Source organism: Mixophyes fleayi, chromosome 2 (genome assembly GCF_038048845.1).
Source record: "Mixophyes fleayi isolate aMixFle1 chromosome 2, aMixFle1.hap1, whole genome shotgun sequence".
Taxonomy (NCBI): domain Eukaryota; kingdom Metazoa; phylum Chordata; class Amphibia; order Anura; family Limnodynastidae; genus Mixophyes; species Mixophyes fleayi.
In genome coordinates, this window is record NC_134403.1 from 31,237,394 (window position 1) to 31,257,262 (window position 19,869).

General features: G+C 44.9%; 1 protein-coding gene across 1 annotated transcript; it reads left to right on the forward strand.

Annotated features, from left to right (window-relative positions):
• Positions 1 to 665: 665 nt before the first annotated feature.
• CEP57 (centrosomal protein 57) lies at positions 666 to 18,010 on the forward strand. The gene is given in 12 exon segments (XM_075198758.1): positions 666 to 717; positions 1,315 to 1,380; positions 1,382 to 1,475; positions 3,976 to 4,155; positions 5,712 to 5,833; positions 6,040 to 6,156; positions 11,133 to 11,210; positions 12,534 to 12,632; positions 13,200 to 13,280; positions 15,036 to 15,262; positions 15,834 to 15,978; positions 16,858 to 18,010. Coding segments are annotated over 11 exon segments (1,410 nt in total). The 5' UTR covers positions 666 to 717; the 3' UTR covers positions 17,059 to 18,010.
• Positions 18,011 to 19,869: the final 1,859 nt, after the last annotated feature.

Consider the following 19,869-nt stretch of genomic DNA (forward strand, 5'->3'; position numbering starts at 1 on the left):
GATGCTGACGAAATCGCAGCGTCACAATGGACGGCCAGAAGGGACCAATCAGCGCTCTCCACTCCGGAGCGGGAAACACCCGTTTAAATGTAGCCACCCAATCGTGACAACGGACACATCCTCGCCGCCAATCAGTGAGCTCGAGTTAGCCGCGGCTGTTATTATTATAGGCCGGTTGGGCTAACCAATGGGAAAAAGCGAGGTCCGTGGGTACTAGGCCGCGCCCATCGTTGTTTTCATTGGTGGCCACCTCCGTAGACGCGACTTCCTGATGTATAGTGTAAACGGCGGCGCAGTGTGTTATCATCTGTGACGTACATGTAACGTCTCACTAATAACGTGCATAAAGCCGCAGGACACGGGAGCGGCGCTAGAGCTGTCACGGTAAGCGGTCTCCGCAGAGAACACAACTTGTTATTGTGGGTCTCTGTGAGGTTCCGCCTCCTGTTGCTTTCCTGCTCTGTGATTGGCCGGAGGACGTGTCAGTCAGCGTGTGACGAAAGCAGAGCTCATCCCCTCTCCTTTCCGCAACTGCGGAGAGGGCGGGATGCTGGCTATCCCGGATTAATACAGCCGGCACTTGCTGCTGCCAGGAAGAAACATGGCGGAGGTAGCTCTCCAGTCCAGGACGGTGAGATAACTAAGGAGGTGTCTCATACTGTAATTCCACCTGTGTGTCTCTAACTCTGGGGGAACTACAAGTCCTAGCATGCTGGGGTATGTAGTCCCACCATAGCTGGAGAGCACAGGCTGTCTGCCCATACTAAGGTTTGCAGGGAAGCCCATGTACTGGAAGCAGGTGTCTCTTAGTTTCCAGTTGTACAGTGCTACAGAGTATGTTGGCGCTATGTAAATAATCATAAAGACTAGGGTTGTGCGATAGGGGCGATTGCCCATGGTGCAACGCTGAAGGGGGGTGCAATTTAGGAATATTTTAGGTTAATTTGGTTAAATTTGAATGCTAGGGGGGTGGCATTTGTCTTTCTCGCCCCAGGCGCTAGAATTCTAAGTTACGGCACTGATAAAGCCTGTTACAGAGCCCTGTATGGTATATTAGCTGTTAACATGATGTTGCTGGGTGGTATTGTTGCTCTATCATTACCCATTGGGTATCACACTTTACAGTTGCCCATTCTCACTTGCTTCTTTGTACAACGTTATACTGAACATATGTCCTCCTTTGGATCACAGCAGTGCACCTAAGGCACATTGTCTAGATTTTTTACTGCACTTTTCTTTATTATTTATTTTTAACATAAATACATTGTATATGCAGTGTAGCATTCTCAATATTTACCATCTGTTCTGATGCAGATGCACAGTACGTCATCGGGGACATCTAAAGGACTGACTACTAAAGATGCTCGGACTACGTCTTATCACCCTATACCCCAGTGGGAACCCTTTCATCAATGTGGACTTGCCAAGTTCTCCAGGGAGACCAGTTCTTGCATATCCAGAGAGTAACAGCAGAGGTAATATTTAATATACAGGTTTTTTTTCTCTCCATATCCTGTACAGAGTGAATGATCAATGTTTCGTATTTCTTGAGTTGTGTAAACTGCTATATTTTCTTGTCATTCTCTGTAAATTGCCTTATCACATCACTTATAGTATCCACACTAGTTACAATCCAACTTTGATTTTGAGTGAATTGTGATTTGATTAATATTTTTTTTGATGTAAAATGACTGTTTAAAAATAAGATATTATTTTGCTGTAATGCAACTGTTATGTTTTAAATTTTACACTAGTTGTCCTTAGCGTTATCTTTAACAGTATAAATAATTTCAGAGGTTGGTTACTGATAGTTCTAAATTAATTATTAATAGGCTTTGTTCTTGGTATATCTGCACTGTGTAATGAGCAGCCCACACTTATTGAAACTGATACGACCAACCTGACAAGTGTCTTGTATATGTACATGTTATAATTTGTCACAGTTTGGTCAGGGCTGAGCTAGGTAGCCATTGTTTTTTTTTGACAAAACAAAAAAAACCCCAGTGTTTGTCATTTTGGGGTAATCTTTATACATGTACTCATTGAGTACACCTCTTTAGGTGAGGTCAGCTCAATATTGTAGGTCCTCCCACATACACTCATGTATTAAGAGGGCTGTTCATACAGTGCATTAACCGGGGGCTATTTATACTGGTTTACAGCAGTTATAACTCCCAGACTTGGGGGGTATTCAATTGACCGCAAGTTATTTTTTAAGACAGCGTTAAGTCATTTTAATGCTGTTTTTTATCATTTTCGAGCGGGTTAACTTTACCCGCGATTCAATTCCATTTTTAACGATCAGTTTTTTTCATGAAATGGTCCTCTCGCGCTCCAGTAGAAGGTCTATTGAAAGTATAGGGTGTGAGAGCCCGTTGCGTTTAAAGCTATTCAATTGTTTGTTAACCTGGCGCGTTAAACAGGCCAATATGCTGTTTTATCTCGCACCTCTTTGGGATGTAATAAAAATAAAAAACCTAAGAAAACTATTTGAAATCATGTAATAATGAAAAAAAAAAAAGATAAACTATGTTTATCAGTAATGCCTAACATGTAAAAGTTGATTTTCTTGTGAAAAAATAATGGAAAAAAAACCCATAAAAAAATAAATCACTAATTATATATATATATATATATATATATATATATATATATATATATATATATATATATATATATATATTTATATATATATATTTATGTATGTATTAATGTGTTTTTACATGGTATAGATGATTCTATAGTAAAAAATAGTTAAATAAAAAAATATGCTAAATAAAGTAGTGTAATGTAGATATTATCAAATATATTGGTTGTGCGATGCAATATAATGTGTGTTATACATGACCGTGTTAAACACTCCCCTAAAAACTTGCAAACACAATGATTAAAGTACGGGAGCAGCGTTCCCTCTTTTTCAATTGAATTGCATAAGTTTTCACGCTGTGTTAACCAAAAAACGGTCGCTATAGCAGTTAAAAACCTGCGTGTGATTTATTTATTTATTTTCTTTTTTGCGCTGCGGGGAAAAATTAAAAACTTGCGGTCAATTGAATACCCTCCTTTGTGTTCTATAACTCTGCTGTTACAGTCCCCAGAGCTGCAATTCTATGCTCTCCTAAATCCCTGGTGACTTCATAAGCTCAGTATCTATGTAGTGACGCTGGCTGCTGTAGTAACATGGTGTTATGGAACACTGTGTGTGGAATGTATAGGTTCCTGGCCACAGAACGGGGTATAGCAGAGTTTTATGTATAGTCCACATTCTGTTCGAGAAATATGATTGGATATGGTGCTGGGGCTTATATAATGTGCTACCAATCGTGTGTGGCTTTACAAGCTAGAAAAGTATATAAGGGCTAGTATGCTAATGCAAAGTCATGAATGTTTTGTTTCAAGAGTGCTGGTAACATTTGGAGTTTAGTCAGATTTAAATGCCCTGGGTGTATTTGACTTTGTAGAAAATTTGGTGCAAATACATGTGAAGCCCAACAGTAAAAGAGGTGTGACTTGTAAATAGCCTCACTCGTCTGTTATGTGTTGATATTACTACAGTAATGGAGTTTTAAAGTGGGTGGTAATAGGAGCCAATCAGATCATCAGCATGTTCACAGCAGCACAATTATTTCAGGCGACTGAGTCCATGACCTGTGTAATTGTGTTAATAAGGACATAACTGCATGTGACGGGGACTGTGTCGTGAGGTGTAGAGGTAAGTGGGAAATCACAGACTGAGCGTTGCACAGTGGAAGGAGCAGGGTCTCCCAACAGCACCTAATAGTGCACAGTGTGAGGCTTGTGTCAGACTGAAATGAGAACCTTGTGATGTGAAATGTACTAACTTGTTTGTTTATTTTTCTGTCAACACCAGTGCTGAAAGTGATAGTGTTAACAGAGCAAAAACAAGAAAGCAGAAGTCCTCCTTTGTGCTATGTGTGTTCTTTTGGCCATTTATTTTGATTTGTTTAATTACAGCTATATTCTCTGCTTTAAAAAACCTCCAAGAAAAGCTCCGTCAGCTTGAACTAGAGCGTTTAAGCGCAGAGAGTAACCTCAAGCATCTATCAAAGGAAACCCTGGATTATAAGCAGCGGCTAGAACAACAATCGCAGACTACAGATCATCTTAATGTTGATGTCTCAAGGCAGAATAAAGGTAATGTACGTGTCCTCTTGTCTTGTTTTGCTTTATTTTTGTTTTTTCTTTTTTTTTCTTCCAGATACAAAAAGCAATTGGTCTCTTTATAACACCTGAAATGGTAAAGAAAATATACAGAAAATGTCTGTTTTTCTATTAAAATTGCAAGAAAGTGAACTGTAAATACCTGTGGTATCTGATAGCCTACAAAATAGCAGCTTGCTCAGTGTTCGTGGGAATGTACCATTTCAGTAGGTAACAGGGGCATCGCTGAAACAGGAGGCACTTATGTTTCTGTCGCTAGCAAGTTAAAAGGCTCTTTTCTCATTAACGTGAGTCGCCCAACAAAATGGCCATCTTCACTGTTTGTGTAGGTCACTGGTGCACTTTAATGTAGAACATACTCCATATTGTATTTATTGTTCTATATTTAATAGTTATTAGTGTTGTGGTTTTTGTTTTTTAGTTATTTATTTACTTTTTTATTAATAAAAGAAACTGCTTTAAGTGAGCACATTAAACCATATTGAACAGGCAATCTAATTGTTTCCCCCCTCACCCCTGAATAAAACTAGTAGGGGATGAGGAAGGGTAAAAAAGGAGGTTGGTTGGGGGGGGGGGTACATAAAAGGAATGAACATAAGTAGTTCAAAAAGATCTAAGAGTAGCTATGGTATAACAAACCTCAGTCAGAAAGTGCTGCCTCCTCTGCAGGGGAAACAGCTTTAAGTGGGCTCCATAAGAGGAGTGAATAGTTAAGCTGGGGAAGATGTCCTGAATGAAAGCAAATGGTTGCAGTTTGCTCTCATATTATATTTCATAGTTTAACAGTCTGATTGTAGCACGCTTTCTATGACTGTAAAATAGTGACGATCGATTGTCATTGTAGACTACACACCATGAGTTTATTCAGTCCGTGTGTACAACCATCTTTAGCAGTAATAGTTTCCTGTATGAATTTATTACTCTTACACTGTATTTAAGGAATCTTATCCCACTTATCCTTACACTTCATTACTGTTTGAGGACATTTGTTTATGTACCGCTCTCTTAAGGTCCCACTACAGCATCTCAATGGGGTTGATGTCTGGAATTTTGTTTTGTTTTTTCATTTTTGGCTGTTCGACTGTATATTTGCTGTTGTGTTTAGGATCATTGTCCTATTGTATGATTGAGCTTCAGTCGGCGGACATATGGTCCAGTTTTTTGCTCTAGAATACTCTGGAATACAGAGTTCAGGTCCTGTGGCTGTGAAACAGTTAAATCATTTGCTGTGTTAACAGCGGCCTGCATGTAGCGCTTGGGTTCTTTGTGATGTCTTCCAGCATCTTACAGGCTTTTGATGCATTTGGTGGGATGCCCCCCCCCCCTCCCCGCTAGGAAGATTGGAAATTGTCGTCAGTGTTCTCTTTATAAATGATGCTTCTCACTGTAAAATGGTGGCCTTAAAATTGTTTGGAAATGGCTTTAACCCTCTGTAGATGGATGAGCTGCAACAAGACTATATGAATGTTAATTATGTCCTAATATGTATAAATGATCTAATGAAGTGATGTATATCTGCCCGTTATCAGATCTGTCCAGACAGTTGTCTGCAGCAGAATCACGGTGCAGTCTGTTGGAGAAGCAGCTGGAATATATGAAGAAAATGGTACAGAATGCGGAAACCGAGAGGAATTCTGTGCTGGAGAGGCAGGTAAATGAATTGCAGTCGTTTATCACCAAGTACATGTATCTTGCATTATGTTTGTTGTGTGCATTTTAAAAGAAAATAAAATAAAAATAATCACTATAGAAATTTAAGCAGTTCTAGTAAGTTGTTTGTACTTGTTACAATGGTAATTAAACATATTTTTATGACTTCGTATTACTATCACACACTTTGCATTTTGTTTTTTAAAGGTGTCTCTTGAAGGTGATCGAACGCTTGAAAAATCTAATTTGCAATCAAAACTGGAAAAGTTGGATAAGTTGGAACAAGAATACCTGAAACTAACCACAATGCAGGTCCTGGCAGAGGTCAGTATGCCGGCAGTGTGTGTGTGCATGGTGGGGACCGGCAGTGTGTGTGTGTGCATGGTGGGGACCGGCAGTGTGTGTGTGTGCATGGTGGGGAGCGGCAGTGTGTGTGCATGGTGGGGAGCGGCAGTGTGTGTGCATGGTGGGGAGCGGCAGTGTGTGTGTGCATGGTGGGGAGCGGCAGTGTGTGTGTGCATGGTGGGGACCGGCAGTGTGTGTGCATGGTGGGGAGCGGCAGTGTGTGTGTGTGTGTGTGTGCATGGTGGGGAGCGGCTGTGTGTGTGTGTGTGTGTGCATGGTGGGGAGCGGCTGTGTGTGTGTGCATGGTGGGGACCGGCTGTGTGTGTGTGCATGGTGGGGACCGGCTGTGTGTGTGTGCATGGTGGGGAGCGGCAGTGTGTGTGCATGGTGGGGAGCGGCAGTGTGTGTGTGCATGGTGGGGAGCGGCAGTGTGTGTGCATGGTGGGGAGCGGCAGTGTGTGTGTGTGTGTGTGCATGGTGGGGAGCGGCAGTGTGTGTGTGTGTGTGTGCATGGTGGGGAGCGGCTGTGTGTGTGTGTGTGTGTGCATGGTGGGGACCGGCTGTGTGTGTGTGCATGGTGGGGACCGGCTGTGTGTGTGTGCATGGTGGGGAGCGGCAGTGTGTGTGCATGGTGGGGAGCGGCAGTGTGTGTGTGCATGGTGGGGACCGGCAGTGTGTGTGTGCATGGTGGGGACCGGCAGTGTGTGTGTGTGTGTGTGCATGGTGGGGACCGGCAGTGTGTGTGTGTGTGTGTGCATGGTGGGGACCGGCAGTGTGTGTGTGCATGGTGGGGACCGGCAGTGTGTGTGTGTGTGCATGGTGGGGACCGGCAGTGTGTGTGTGTGTGCATGGTGGGGACCGGCAGTGTGTGTGTGTGTGCATGGTGGGGACCGGCAGTGTGTGTGTGCATGGTGGGGACCGGCAGTGTGTGTGTGCATGGTGGGGACCGGCAGTGTGTGTGTGCATGGTGGGGACCGGCAGTGTGTGTGTGCATGGTGGGGATCGGCAGTGTGTGTGTGTGTGCATGGTGGGGACCGGCAGTGTGTGTGTGCATGGTGGGGACCGGCAGTGTGTGTGTGTGCATGGTGGGGACCGGCAGTGTGTGTGTGCATGGTGGGGACCGGCAGTGTGTGTGTGCATGGTGGGGACCGGCAGTGTGTGTGTGCATGGTGGGGACCGGCAGTGTGTGTGTGCATGGTGGGGATCGGCAGTGTGTGTGTGCATGGTGGGGAGCGGCAGTGTGTGTGCATGGTGGGGACCGGCAGTGTGTGTGTGTGTGCATGGTGGGGACCGGCAGTGTGTGTGTGTGTGTGTGTGTGCATGGTGGGGACCGGCAGTGTGTGTGTGTGTGCATGGTGGGGACCGGCAGTGTGTGTGTGTGTGCATGGTGGGGATCGGCAGTGTGTGTGTGCATGGTGGGGAGCGGCAGTGTGTGTGCATGGTGGGGACCGGCAGTGTGTGTGTGCATGGTGGGGATCGGCAGTGTGTGTGTGTGTGTGTGTGTGTGCATGGTGGGGACCGGCAGTGTGTGTGTGCATGGTGGGGACCGGCAGTGTGTGTGTGTGCATGGTGGGGACCGGCAGTGTGTGTGTGTGCATGGTGGGGACCGGCAGTGTGTGTGTGCATGGTGGGGACCGGCAGTGTGTGTGTGCATGGTGGGGACCGGCAGTGTGTGTGTGCATGGTGGGGATCGGCAGTGTGTGTGCATGGTGGGGAGCGGCAGTGTGTGTGCATGGTGGGGACCGGCAGTGTGTGTGTGTGTGCATGGTGGGGACCGGCAGTGTGTGTGTGTGTGTGTGTGTGCATGGTGGGGATCGGCAGTGTGTGTGTGCATGGTGGGGAGCGGCAGTGTGTGTGCATGGTGGGGACCGGCAGTGTGTGTGTGTGTGCATGGTGGGGACCGGCAGTGTGTGTGTGCATGGTGGGGATCGGCAGTGTGTGTGTGCATGGTGGGGAGCGGCAGTGTGTGTGCATGGTGGGGACCGGCAGTGTGTGTGTGTGTGCATGGTGGGGACCGGCAGTGTGTGTGTGTGTGTGTGTGCATGGTGGGGACCGGCAGTGTGTGTGTGTGTGCATGGTGGGGATCGGCAGTGTGTGTGTGCATGGTGGGGAGCGGCAGTGTGTGTGCATGGTGGGGACCGGCAGTGTGTGTGTGCATGGTGGGGATCGGCAGTGTGTGTGTGTGTGTGTGTGTGTGCATGGTGGGGACCGGCAGTGTGTGTGTGCATGGTGGGGACCGGCAGTGTGTGTGTGTGCATGGTGGGGACCGGCAGTGTGTGTGTGTGCATGGTGGGGACCGGCAGTGTGTGTGTGCATGGTGGGGACCGGCAGTGTGTGTGTGCATGGTGGGGACCGGCAGTGTGTGTGTGCATGGTGGGGATCGGCAGTGTGTGTGTGCATGGTGGGGAGCGGCAGTGTGTGTGCATGGTGGGGACCGGCAGTGTGTGTGTGTGTGCATGGTGGGGACCAGCAGTGTGTGTGTGTGTGTGTGTGTGCATGGTGGGGATCGGCAGTGTGTGTGTGCATGGTGGGGAGCGGCAGTGTGTGTGCATGGTGGGGAGCGGCAGTGTGTGTGTGTGTGCATGGTGGGGACCGGCAGTGTGTGTGTGCATGGTGGGGACCGGCAGTGTGTGTGTGTGTGTGTGTGTGTGCATGGTGGGGACCGGCAGTGTGTGTGTGCATGGTGGGGACCGGCAGTGTGTGTGTGCATGGTGGGGACCGGCAGTGTGTGTGTGCATGGTGGGGACCGGCAGTGTGTGTGTGCATGGTGGGGACCGGCAGTGTGTGTGTGCATGGTGGGGACCGGCAGTGTGTGTGTGCATGGTGGGGACCGGCAGTGTGTGTGTGTGTGCATGGTGGGGACCGGCAGTGTGTGTGTGTGTGCATGGTGGGGACCGGCTGTGTGTGTGTGTGTGCATGGTGGGGACCGGCTGTGTGTGTGTGTGCATGGTGGGGACCGGCTGTGTGTGTGTGTGCATGGTGGGGACCGGCTGTGTGTGTGTGTGTGCATGGTGGGGACCGGCAGTGTGTGTGTGCGCATGGTGGGGACCGGCTGTGTGTGTGTGTGCATGGTGGGGACCGGCTGTGTGTGTGTGTGCATGGTGGGGACCGGCTGTGTGTGTGTGTGCATGGTGGGGACCGGCTGTGTGTGCATGGTGGGGACCGGCTGTGTGTGTGTGTGCATGGTGGGGACCGGCTGTGTGTGTGTGTGCATGGTGGGGACCGGCTGTGTGTGTGTGTGCATGGTGGGGACCGGCTGTGTGTGTGTGTGCATGGTGGGGACCGGCTGTGTGTGTGTGTGCATGGTGGGGACCGGCTGTGTGTGTGTGTGCATGGTGGGGACCGGCTGTGTGTGTGTGTGTGCATGGTGGGGACCGGCTGTGTGTGTGTGTGTGCATGGTGGGGACCGGCTGTGTGTGTGTGTGTGTGCATGGTGGGGACCGGCTGTGTGTGTGTGTGTGCATGGTGGGGACCGGCTGTGTGTGTGTGTGCATGGTGGGGACCGGCTGTGTGTGTGTGTGCATGGTGGGGACCGGCAGTGTGTGTGTGTGCATGGTGGGGACCGGCAGTGTGTGTGTGTGCATGGTGGGGACCGGCTGTGTGTGTGTGTGTGCATGGTGGGGACCGGCTGTGTGTGTGTGTGCATGGTGGGGACCGGCTGTGTGTGTGTGTGCATGGTGGGGACCGGCTGTGTGTGTGTGTGCATGGTGGGGACCGGCTGTGTGTGTGTGTGCATGGTGGGGACCGGCTGTGTGTGTGTGTGCATGGTGGGGACCGGCTGTGTGTGTGTGCATGGTGGGGACCGGCAGTGTGTGTGTGCATGGTGGGGACCGGCAGTGTGTGTGTGCATGGTGGGGAGCGGCAGTGTGTGTGTGTGTGCATGGTGGGGACCGGCAGTGTGTCATTGTTCTAAGTTATCCATAAGAGAACAATTCAAGTATTTAGAGCAACATAAGAAAATAACTTTACCTGGTTAACACCAGTAATTGTCCAAATGTTCTGTGGTCTCATTCCATTAATCCTTTCATTAGCTTGGCCTATCTGAAGTGTTGTTGTTCATTGGTTTCTGTATGTTATCTGGCTTTATGATTTGGGAGGAAAATTCTGCTATAAAATTTGAAGAGCAGTATTGCTGTTTATTTCCATATCTATAAATAAATGTGTGGCTTTTTTTTTTATCCAGAAAGTTATTAAATATAGAAAGGGTTGAGTGAATTATTGCTGCATTTCGGTGAATTAATCATACAGACATGATCAGTATTTCTACCTATAGTTACTATGAGGAGCTCTGCTAAACCTATTAATGAAGAGTGCAATGCCAGGGGCATTGTGGGGAAAAACAGATGGTGGGGGTTAAAAACACCTTTTCTGGTAAATCTCAAGTTCTAAACATACATTTGTCATACCTGTCAGGATGATACATACTGTATGTGATATAGTAATGTTTACTACTAGGACATAAAGCCCCTGGCTCTTGTTTTTGAGATCTTCTCTGACTGGCTGACTGCAGTGATGATGCAGACGAACTAAAGACATGGGGCCTGATTCATTAAGGATCTTAAATTAAGATATATCTTATTTCAGTCTCCTGGACAAAACAATGTTACAATGCAAGGGGTGCAAATTAGTATTCTGTTTTGCACATACCGGTAAGTTAAATACTGACTGTTTTTTCATGTAGCACACAAATACTTGATAGCTTATTTGTACACTGAATTTTAAAGTTGATATTTGTGTGCTACATGAAAAAACAGTCAGTATTTAACTTACCGGTATGTGCAAAACAGAATACTAATTTGCACCCCTTGCATTGTACCATGGTTTTGTCCAGGAGACTGAAATAAGATATATCTTAATTTAAGATACTTAATGAATCGGGCCCATGATGTCCGTCAGTCTGTAGCTGAGTCCCTTGTTATCACAGTGTAATCATTTGACAATATTTATATTTTCAGAACAAAATTCGTGATATAGAACAGAAGCTCCGAGATGAGGAACATCAACGGAAACTTGTTCAAGAGAAAGCCGCACAGGTAGGTTGTCTCAAGCTTAATGAGCGGAACCCATCAGTGTAACATGATGTTCTGTGTTCCGTCACATGGTGTTCCGTGTTCCGTCACATGGTATATCTGTGGGGTTGTGGTGACGAGGGTATGACTGAGCTTTCTGAGGCTTACACCGCCTTAAGTTTCAGCCCACTGACATTGTGTACTCGCTGGTACATGGTAAGTGTTAGCTGACACAGCCTGATAGTGTAGAGCCTCTCTACCATATAATATGCTGATTCATGAACAACCACATAAGTGACAGCTGGGTTAATAATGTAAACCTCTTAAAATTGTTTCTGATTTATCTTATTTGGGGGGGAAAACTGCTTAACCATGGGGTACAAAGGGTGCTGGGAGTAAGTCACGCATTCTAAACTGAAACTTCATTGGGACCTCCCCCTTCTCTCTGCACCTCCACCGTAGCTCCACCATGTCAAAGATCTTAAACTCTATATATTTCTATTGTATTCACCTAATGTAAATATTAAAGCTGCACAGCCACTTAGTAAAAGGTGCCAGGGGTGGCCATTTTTTCTGTGCCTCTGCTAGTCCTGTAATACCGAACTTGCAAATTAATGGTTTATTTAAACTAACGTAAACTGGTCATATGAGCAGTAGGACTAACCCCTCCACCGTTTTATGAACTACGTGAAGTTTTTAAGCGATATATGTCTAAAATATTATCATTGTGACCCATAATCTTCTCGTAGTACTAGATGTGATCACTGTCTCGCAATACAATGGCTTATGGGGTGTGGTCTAGAAGGGGAGAGCCGTGTGACCTCATTAGGGGAAGGGCACGAAGTCTTTGGGTTCATGGCCTGAAAATATCAGCAGACAGTGGCTATAACCCTGTAAGTCTTCACTTCATCATTTATTTATATAGCGCCACTAATTCCGCAGCGCTGTACAGAGAACTCATTCACATCAGTCCCTGCCCCATTGGAGCTTACAGTCTAAATTCCCTAATATAGACACACACTCACGCAGACAGACAGGGTAGGGTCAATTTTGATAGCAGCCAATTAACCTACCAGTATGTTTTTGGAGTGTGGGAGGAAACCGCAGCAAACCCATGCAAACACGGGGAGAACATACAAACTCCTCACAGATAAGGCCATGGTCAGGAATCGAACTCATGACCCCAGTGCTGTAAGGCAGTAGTGCTAACCACTAGGCTCACATAGTCTGCATTAACAATCTACAATATACGTTCTCCTGCGCTGGGCACAACTAAGTGTGTAGTAAAATGAGTCATCTATAATATATTGGCAGTGCTGCTTATAACCTGTGATGTCTGTCTTACAGCTGCAGACGGGTTTAGAAACAAACAGGATTCTGCTCAAGTCTTTAACTCCTCCTACAAAACAAGTGAAGACAAAGAGGAGAACATTGAACATGGACAAGGTAATAAGGGCTTTCTATTCTCTGAAATATGACTGTGGGAGACCATGGAGAATGTGGGGTGACGTCCGTCAGCCGGATCTCCTAGATAGAAGTAAAATGTTACTTATTGCAATTTGACAGTAAATAAATAAACACTTATGGAAAGTACAGTTAGAACACACTACAAAAACCTGTATAGTTATAGTAAATACAATTGTACAAGCAAATCTTCTGGTGCAGTTGTGAGTGCAAGAAGTTTGTGTTAAAATACTATATCCAAATTACATGGGAGACCTATTTATATAGGTTTAATTATATCTGGGAAAACTAAGCACCCAAAGCTTCTGAGTGTAAACAGCATTTGTGTGGCAAGGAGGGATCGGTTCCAATAACCACGCTCACAAACATCAGAGCTGTAACATTATACAGTCTGGGCAAATGGATATATTCTATATAACACATATGGTTTCCTCGGCCTCTGTCATACAGATGTAATGTGCGTACGTCTCTGTCCAGTGTGCTCCAGACATCTGCAGTACACGGTCTGATTTGTGCTGTCATTAATCTATTGTCTCTTTGTTATTGTAGAAGCCGGGCCAGTCGAGCAATAGCCATGCCCAGCCCCACTATAGACTGAGTCTCGGAGACGTGCCGTTTGTGGCAGGAAAGGTAAGACCTGGGATTCTCACTATAAGATAATAGGATTCTATACATTTCTGATTGTTCCCAGAGCATCCTGTGCTGCCATGTTCTCCTTGGGGCACATTATGTAACGACTCTGTCGGCCCAACCTTGTAGTAGCTTGTTAAGAAGAGTTGGTTGGAACGTGTTGCTTGTATTGCATGAGAAGCTCATTGTTTCTATTTGCCCCTTGTAACTTGGTGAAACTGACCCAAAACTAGTAGATCAATTGTTGTGGGGGGGTTTTTTGTTGCCCCCCCTCCCACACCCGCTTTGATTATAATAAAATATCAGCATGCTGGAGAGCCCATCATTGTACAGCTGCTATTCGGACATTTAGCAGAATAGTCTCTGACCTAGTGGTGCCCATATGGACTGCTTAGCCTGACTGTGCTCCTTTTGTCTATATCTGCCACGTACCCAGTGGTAGTATCCACTGAGTCTGCCAGTCGGGTGATCCGATATGGCTGCAGAGAAACTGCCAATGACCCCGTACAGGCACCTGACCGTATTGCCATCCTATTCACTTGATTTGGGTCTGTTTTTGTTTGGACAGAATAACTCCCCGACACGTATGGCATTGGCCACCCTCATATTTGCTTGGCACAGACATATTCTTTCTAAAGACTTCAACTGAGGAAACCTAACTATAAAGTTGTACTTGCCGAGGAAATTGCATGGTGTTTACTGATTTATTACAAGTGTGACTCATTAGGTGAGATGTGTAAAACCTGTACTGTGATTCTCCTCATTCACCATTTGTAGGTTACGCCGCCCATGTTATGGCCTTAAGTATTCCCAGTTAAATTCCAACCACACAGCAGATTTCATGTTTGCTGCTGTTGCGCAATCTCTACTCTGCTGGCCTCTAGTGGCAACAAGTGGTATATGTTCTGTGATGTTTGGCAAGCATAGTACCCTTGTTGTACTTTTTTTGTACAGTTATATTTTGCTTAGAAGGGAATTTATTAACTACTTACATTCTCTGGACTCAACCAATGCTCATTTCATCATCCATTCACTAGAAACCATTAGCATCACTGAGGCACTCCTGTTCACAAGATAGTGGAGACCTGTGAATGAGCAAAGTGATCCCTTCAAGAACCAATTTTTCAGTGTCTGTGCCAACAGGACATTGCTGAAAGGGAGAGAGGAGACAAGAGTAGTTCAACTGGGTCTTTAAATCTAGCCATTTACTGTAGAGACACAGGCTTGTCTGTCCACACAAACCTACCTGACCAAATAAATGGGATTTTCATACTTCTAGACTAATCTGAAATATAATTAAAGAAAATCTAAAAGTGGAGGAACATGATCAGGGAAGTATTATAGATAGAAGATGAATGAAGCATATAGAATTACAATGGAACAAGAATTTAAATTTTTTAATGAAAATCTGTTCCAAAGTGCTATTAACCGGGGTAATTCATTATTTTAGGGTAAAGCCTCCTCTTTAGCAGAGTTGCACAGCATTTTAAAAGCATCTTGTTTGTGCGTATGGCAAATATTTGACCATTACAAGATGCCTTTTTATTTAGGATCGCCATGTATTACATTCAGTGCCCTTTTAAAGGAGTAGATTGCCACGTAATAAGCCAGGTATTATGTAAAGTTTAAATACAGGGCTAAATTGATCTTGCAAATGAAATCCTATGGAACAATAGTGTCTGCCCGCTGAGTGCATTAAGATGTACGACCACGTTTATTTATGAAGTGCATTAATAAGTGTCACGTGTCTTTCAGTCCACGTCTCCCAGCCACTCCGTGCGAGCCAACGTTCAGCATGTCCTACACCTGATGAAGCAGCACAACAAAGTCTTATGCAACGATCGCGTTGTGAGCGATCAGCCCATAGAGCGCAAGGAGAGCGGTGTCAGGTGGACAAACGATTCCCTCTCGTCTTCCTCCTCTTACCAGGAACTCTCTGAGGTTCTGCTCACACTGGAAGATGAATTTGGGCAGATGAGTTTGTGAGTTAAAAATATTGATTGTTATGTTTTTTATATTTAATTAAAAGTATGAGTAAGGAATATTTATGCTCTGTACTTATCCCACTGTACCACATTTATGTAAAGACTACCTTACATTAGACTAGGGGTTAAGTACGTGGCAGCTATACATCCGTGGCTGGTTGTGTGGCGGTAAGTACGTGGCAGCTGTACATCAGTGGCTGGTTGTGTGGCGGTAAGTACGTGGCAGCTGTATATCCGTGGCTGGTTGTGTGGCGGTAAGTACGTGGCAGCTGTACATCCGTTGCTGGTTGTGTGGCGGTAAGTACGTGGCAGCTGTATATCCGTGGCTGGTCATGTGGCGGTAAGCACGTGGCAGCTGTACATCCGTGGCTGGTTGTGTGCATCATCCGCCAACTGACTCTTATTCTAACACCGTTTATATGATGGGAATTGATATCTGGTTTCGTTAATGCACAACTGTGCTTCCTGCACCACAGATCCTATTAGTGGTGACGAGTGCGTTTATCTGTTCTTTAATTACTGGTAAAACCTGTATATGGCTAATAGTGGATGATGTGTTATTGTACAGTGATCACCAGGAACTGGTAAAGCAGGTCTATGAGGCACATTCCGACCGACTGAAGGCGGATCTGGAGGAAGAGCTGGTCGGTCTCGTGAAGAGGATGGAGGCGAAAGCCGACCAGATAACTAAAGTACGCAAGCACCAGGCAAAGGTGGGTCCTGTGTGTAATACATATCACGGCTGTTCTACCAATTGGGAGATAACAAGCTTGTCAAGTCCCCACCGCCATGGTGCTAGGATGCGAAGCGTGCCATTCAACCAGCTAGCGTGCTAATCGCTGACACACCAGTGGGAGAGGGGCACTTGGCGTCCAGCTATAGGGGCACATCTCCCAACTGTCCTGGAATCGGGACAAGTGCTCTGATCGTGGCACAGTTAAATAGATCAAACTCAAATTGTGACAGTTGACAGGTACAGTATGTGCCCTTGGAGATGGTTGCTGTCTGTTAACTCTCGCCGTGGCAGACTGTGTTCAGAGTGTGAGAGCTTTCCCTGGACAGCAGTGTGTCTGTAGGCCCTTTACACCTGGCTTGGGTGTGGCATGTCTGATTCCCAAGAAGCCCCCCACCCCCACCTTGGTGGTACATAGCTGCAGCTGTGCTAGATTCCAGATTCCCTTGTGTTCTACCTGTGTAGCCCTAGGCAGAGTTTCGGGGTGGGGGTGGGGGGGGGAATGGAGAGCTCCAAGTGAGGCAAGAACCAGAATGGGTCGAGTCCCTTGTGATGTCTGTGGACCACATCTTGCCTTATAATCCACTGTGTATTCATGCCAGAGCCAGCCTGACCTCTACTTCACTGCCACTTGCCTTATATGAGACAAATGCTGCAGATATAGTTGTTGTACAACAATGAAGGCACTGGCCTGTGTCCCGCCAGTGCTATCTCATAGATACACAGTCGCCTATTATAAGTGATGTCACTGTCTGTGGTAACATCGTAAAACCCAGAAGTCTCCTTTCTTAGAATACGGATGTTAACACTTTTATATAAAAATATATATTACTATAATTATCTGCTTTTCTTTACACAGCTTGGAAAGTTACTGAGGGAATCAAAGCCAAAAAAGATTGTCTATGAATCTTTGCCGAAGGACCCAAAGCAAATACGGGGCGGTAAAGATCCGGGTAAAGCGAGTCCCGGAGAGAAGAGCAGAAAGAGTCTTCGGTTACTCCGAGAGATGCAGACTCTGCAGAGCTCCCTTCAGAAGGACGACTTACACTGGGAGGAATGAGAAGATGTTTACAGGGAACAAGGACTTGTTCAGTCGCAATACTCCACTGGATTCCTGGCCTAGCTACTGTGCTTACGTTTACCTTCATTTTATCTTAATACAGATTTATCTATTATGCTAAAAATATAAATTATCATACGAGATTCTCTGGGTGCTGTTACTGAAAGTGTTGTTCATAGGGACGACTTAATGTAGTAAACGGAGCCAGCAGGATTCCAGAATAAAATTACTGACTCTCCGGTAGCCCCCGTCGTGAAAACTGGCACTTATAAATTTTATTTATTATTGAGCTTTCATTTCTGCATCCCAAGAGGGTTTCCAACATCCCATTCTCCAACAGCTGTCTGGGGTGAGGGGCACAGACTAATGGGGATATTGCATACCCTAATGTTAGTGAGGAAAAGGCACCTGGACTATGACACCTTGAGGATGTCTCTGCAGATACCAGGCATTCATCAAGAGAACCGGGTGATTGTAACTAGCAGACATACCACACGTCTAGGTCCAGAAAAAGCTGAAGGGGGGGGGGGAATTTCCTGATTGTGTTGGGGTCTGGTACCCTGCTTGGCTTTGTCTGTTGCCTATTTTCCAGTTTGGCTTTGCAGGAAAGGATTAAATTGTCCCTACCACATGTTTGGATGAATTTGATGTTTTACTACAGAAACCTAGGACTGGAAATCCTGCTTTAGTTATGTGAATAATATTTAAAATCTTCAGTTATGCTCAGGGAAATGGTGACAGCCTGTATCTGTCTTTACTTCTACAATCTGGATTTTACCCATGATATCTACTGCTTCTGGTATGAACGCTCGTTCTGCAGGTGTGTTTTATGTACAAATTCTTCATTACAAACAACTGACATTATCACGTCGCCTCTCTGCTGTTGGGTCCCGTCTTGAAGACATGCTTTGCACAGACCCTCATAAATAAATACCTTTTGTTTTAGTGTAAATGGCATTTCAGTGTGTTATTGGGTACAGCCCCCAGAGTGTTGCATTTTGTGGTTATAACAGGTCTATGTATTTATACAGCATCAGTTCTATAAAACAAAATAATGTGCTTTTATTTGGGGCAGTATTTATTTTTGTGATATATTACAGAGATGGTATATTTTGAATGTGTCTTACTCTGCATGTTTTATTGGCTTTTTTAAATTTATTTGTATACCTTTTTTACATGCATCCGTGATGCGTTCATTTTGTTTAAATTGCACTTAACCTTGTTGGCCAATTTAGACCTATACAGTGGTTGGACAATGAATTGGCCACTTTTTAGTTTCTTGTAAAATGTTAATGAAATAATGGCAACTGCACATTTAATACGTTATACAAACTTATTTTTTTATTTATTGGACCATGCAAGGTGTTGTTTTTTTTTTGTTTGTTTTTTATTTCTCATTGCTGGTGTGTGTCTTCTTGACTGGTCAACAAGCCCTAAACCAAACTCTGCACACCACCTCCAAACACCTTTTAAAGAAACGTAGGTCCTGCTTCCTTCCACATCACACGTTTTCCTGGCAATTTTCGGTTCACTTTCGGAATTTTCTTGAGCAGTCTGTCCTGTCTCCGCGTAGTTTTGCATCGGGAATGTGATTTAGACAGGTTATGCTGCCACCTGGTGGAATACTATGGTGACAAGCTGCCTAAATGAAACTTATGTAGTGTGTGTACATCATACACTATAAATCGGAAAATATTATTAACTATATATATCATATTTCTGAGGTACAAACCTTAATAATAAAAAAAAATAATAATCCCTAATTCATTGTCCAACCACTGTAATGTTTAAAGTTCATTGCTTTTTGCTGCTAATTAATTAGCTGAATCTTTTCTCATAAACATGATGAATTCAGCAGTGGCAGAGGATACACATAAGTCATTCATAATGGCTAATAATTCATAACTCTTACAGACGGACCAGTGTATGGTGGGGGGATGTATTTGGGTCATCTGATCAAACATATGTTTTGGGTTGTTTTTTTGTTTATGGGAGGAAATTGTGTTTCCCACCAAGAGTGTTCTTTCCTCTAGACCACAGGTATGCGTGTGGTGGGGTCATGACCCATGTTTTGACACTGTGCTTTAACATTAATCATGTGTGAGATAATATTCTTAGTAGTATATTTAAGGATATTAGAATGTATTTACCATAGAACTGTTTTTTAAGACTAGAACACAACTTATGCCGATGTAATAAACCATTGACATTCTCTAATAGGAGTGCACGTATATACCTGTGTCTTGTGGGGCATGTTGTCACCCTCTCGACCAGCTAAATCTAAACGTGACCTCTTAAAACAATATGTTCTTTCAACATCTGCAACTGGGTCATGCACCTGCAGCTCAGTTGCTGTTTGTAAAAATGACAACATTATCTTTCAAGGATTTGAGTCTGCTTTCTATACTGAAGCAATCTTTACCATAAGTAGATATTTTGTTTTAGGGGGCCTACTTCTTGGTGGGCAATGTTAGAGCAGATGTGCCAATTTGTGCCAGTTAAGCTTCAACCTTTTATTAGGTTTACCTATATGGCATGGGAATGTCCTAATAAATACTTAAGCTCTGGGGCCATAATAATGTGATGCCTTTGTACAAGTAGTTTGTGAGAGAAGCATTTATACAATGCATTTAAAGCAATTTATGCAGCTAGTAAAAAAAAATAAAAATGGAATCTCCATCAACCAGGTAACAGTTGGGTGAGAACCTTGAGGAACAATGGTTCTGAATCCCTACTGATTAATCCCAGATATTGGCAGACTCAAGGGGCTAGATTTACTAAACTGCGGGTTTGAAAAAGTGGAGATGTTGA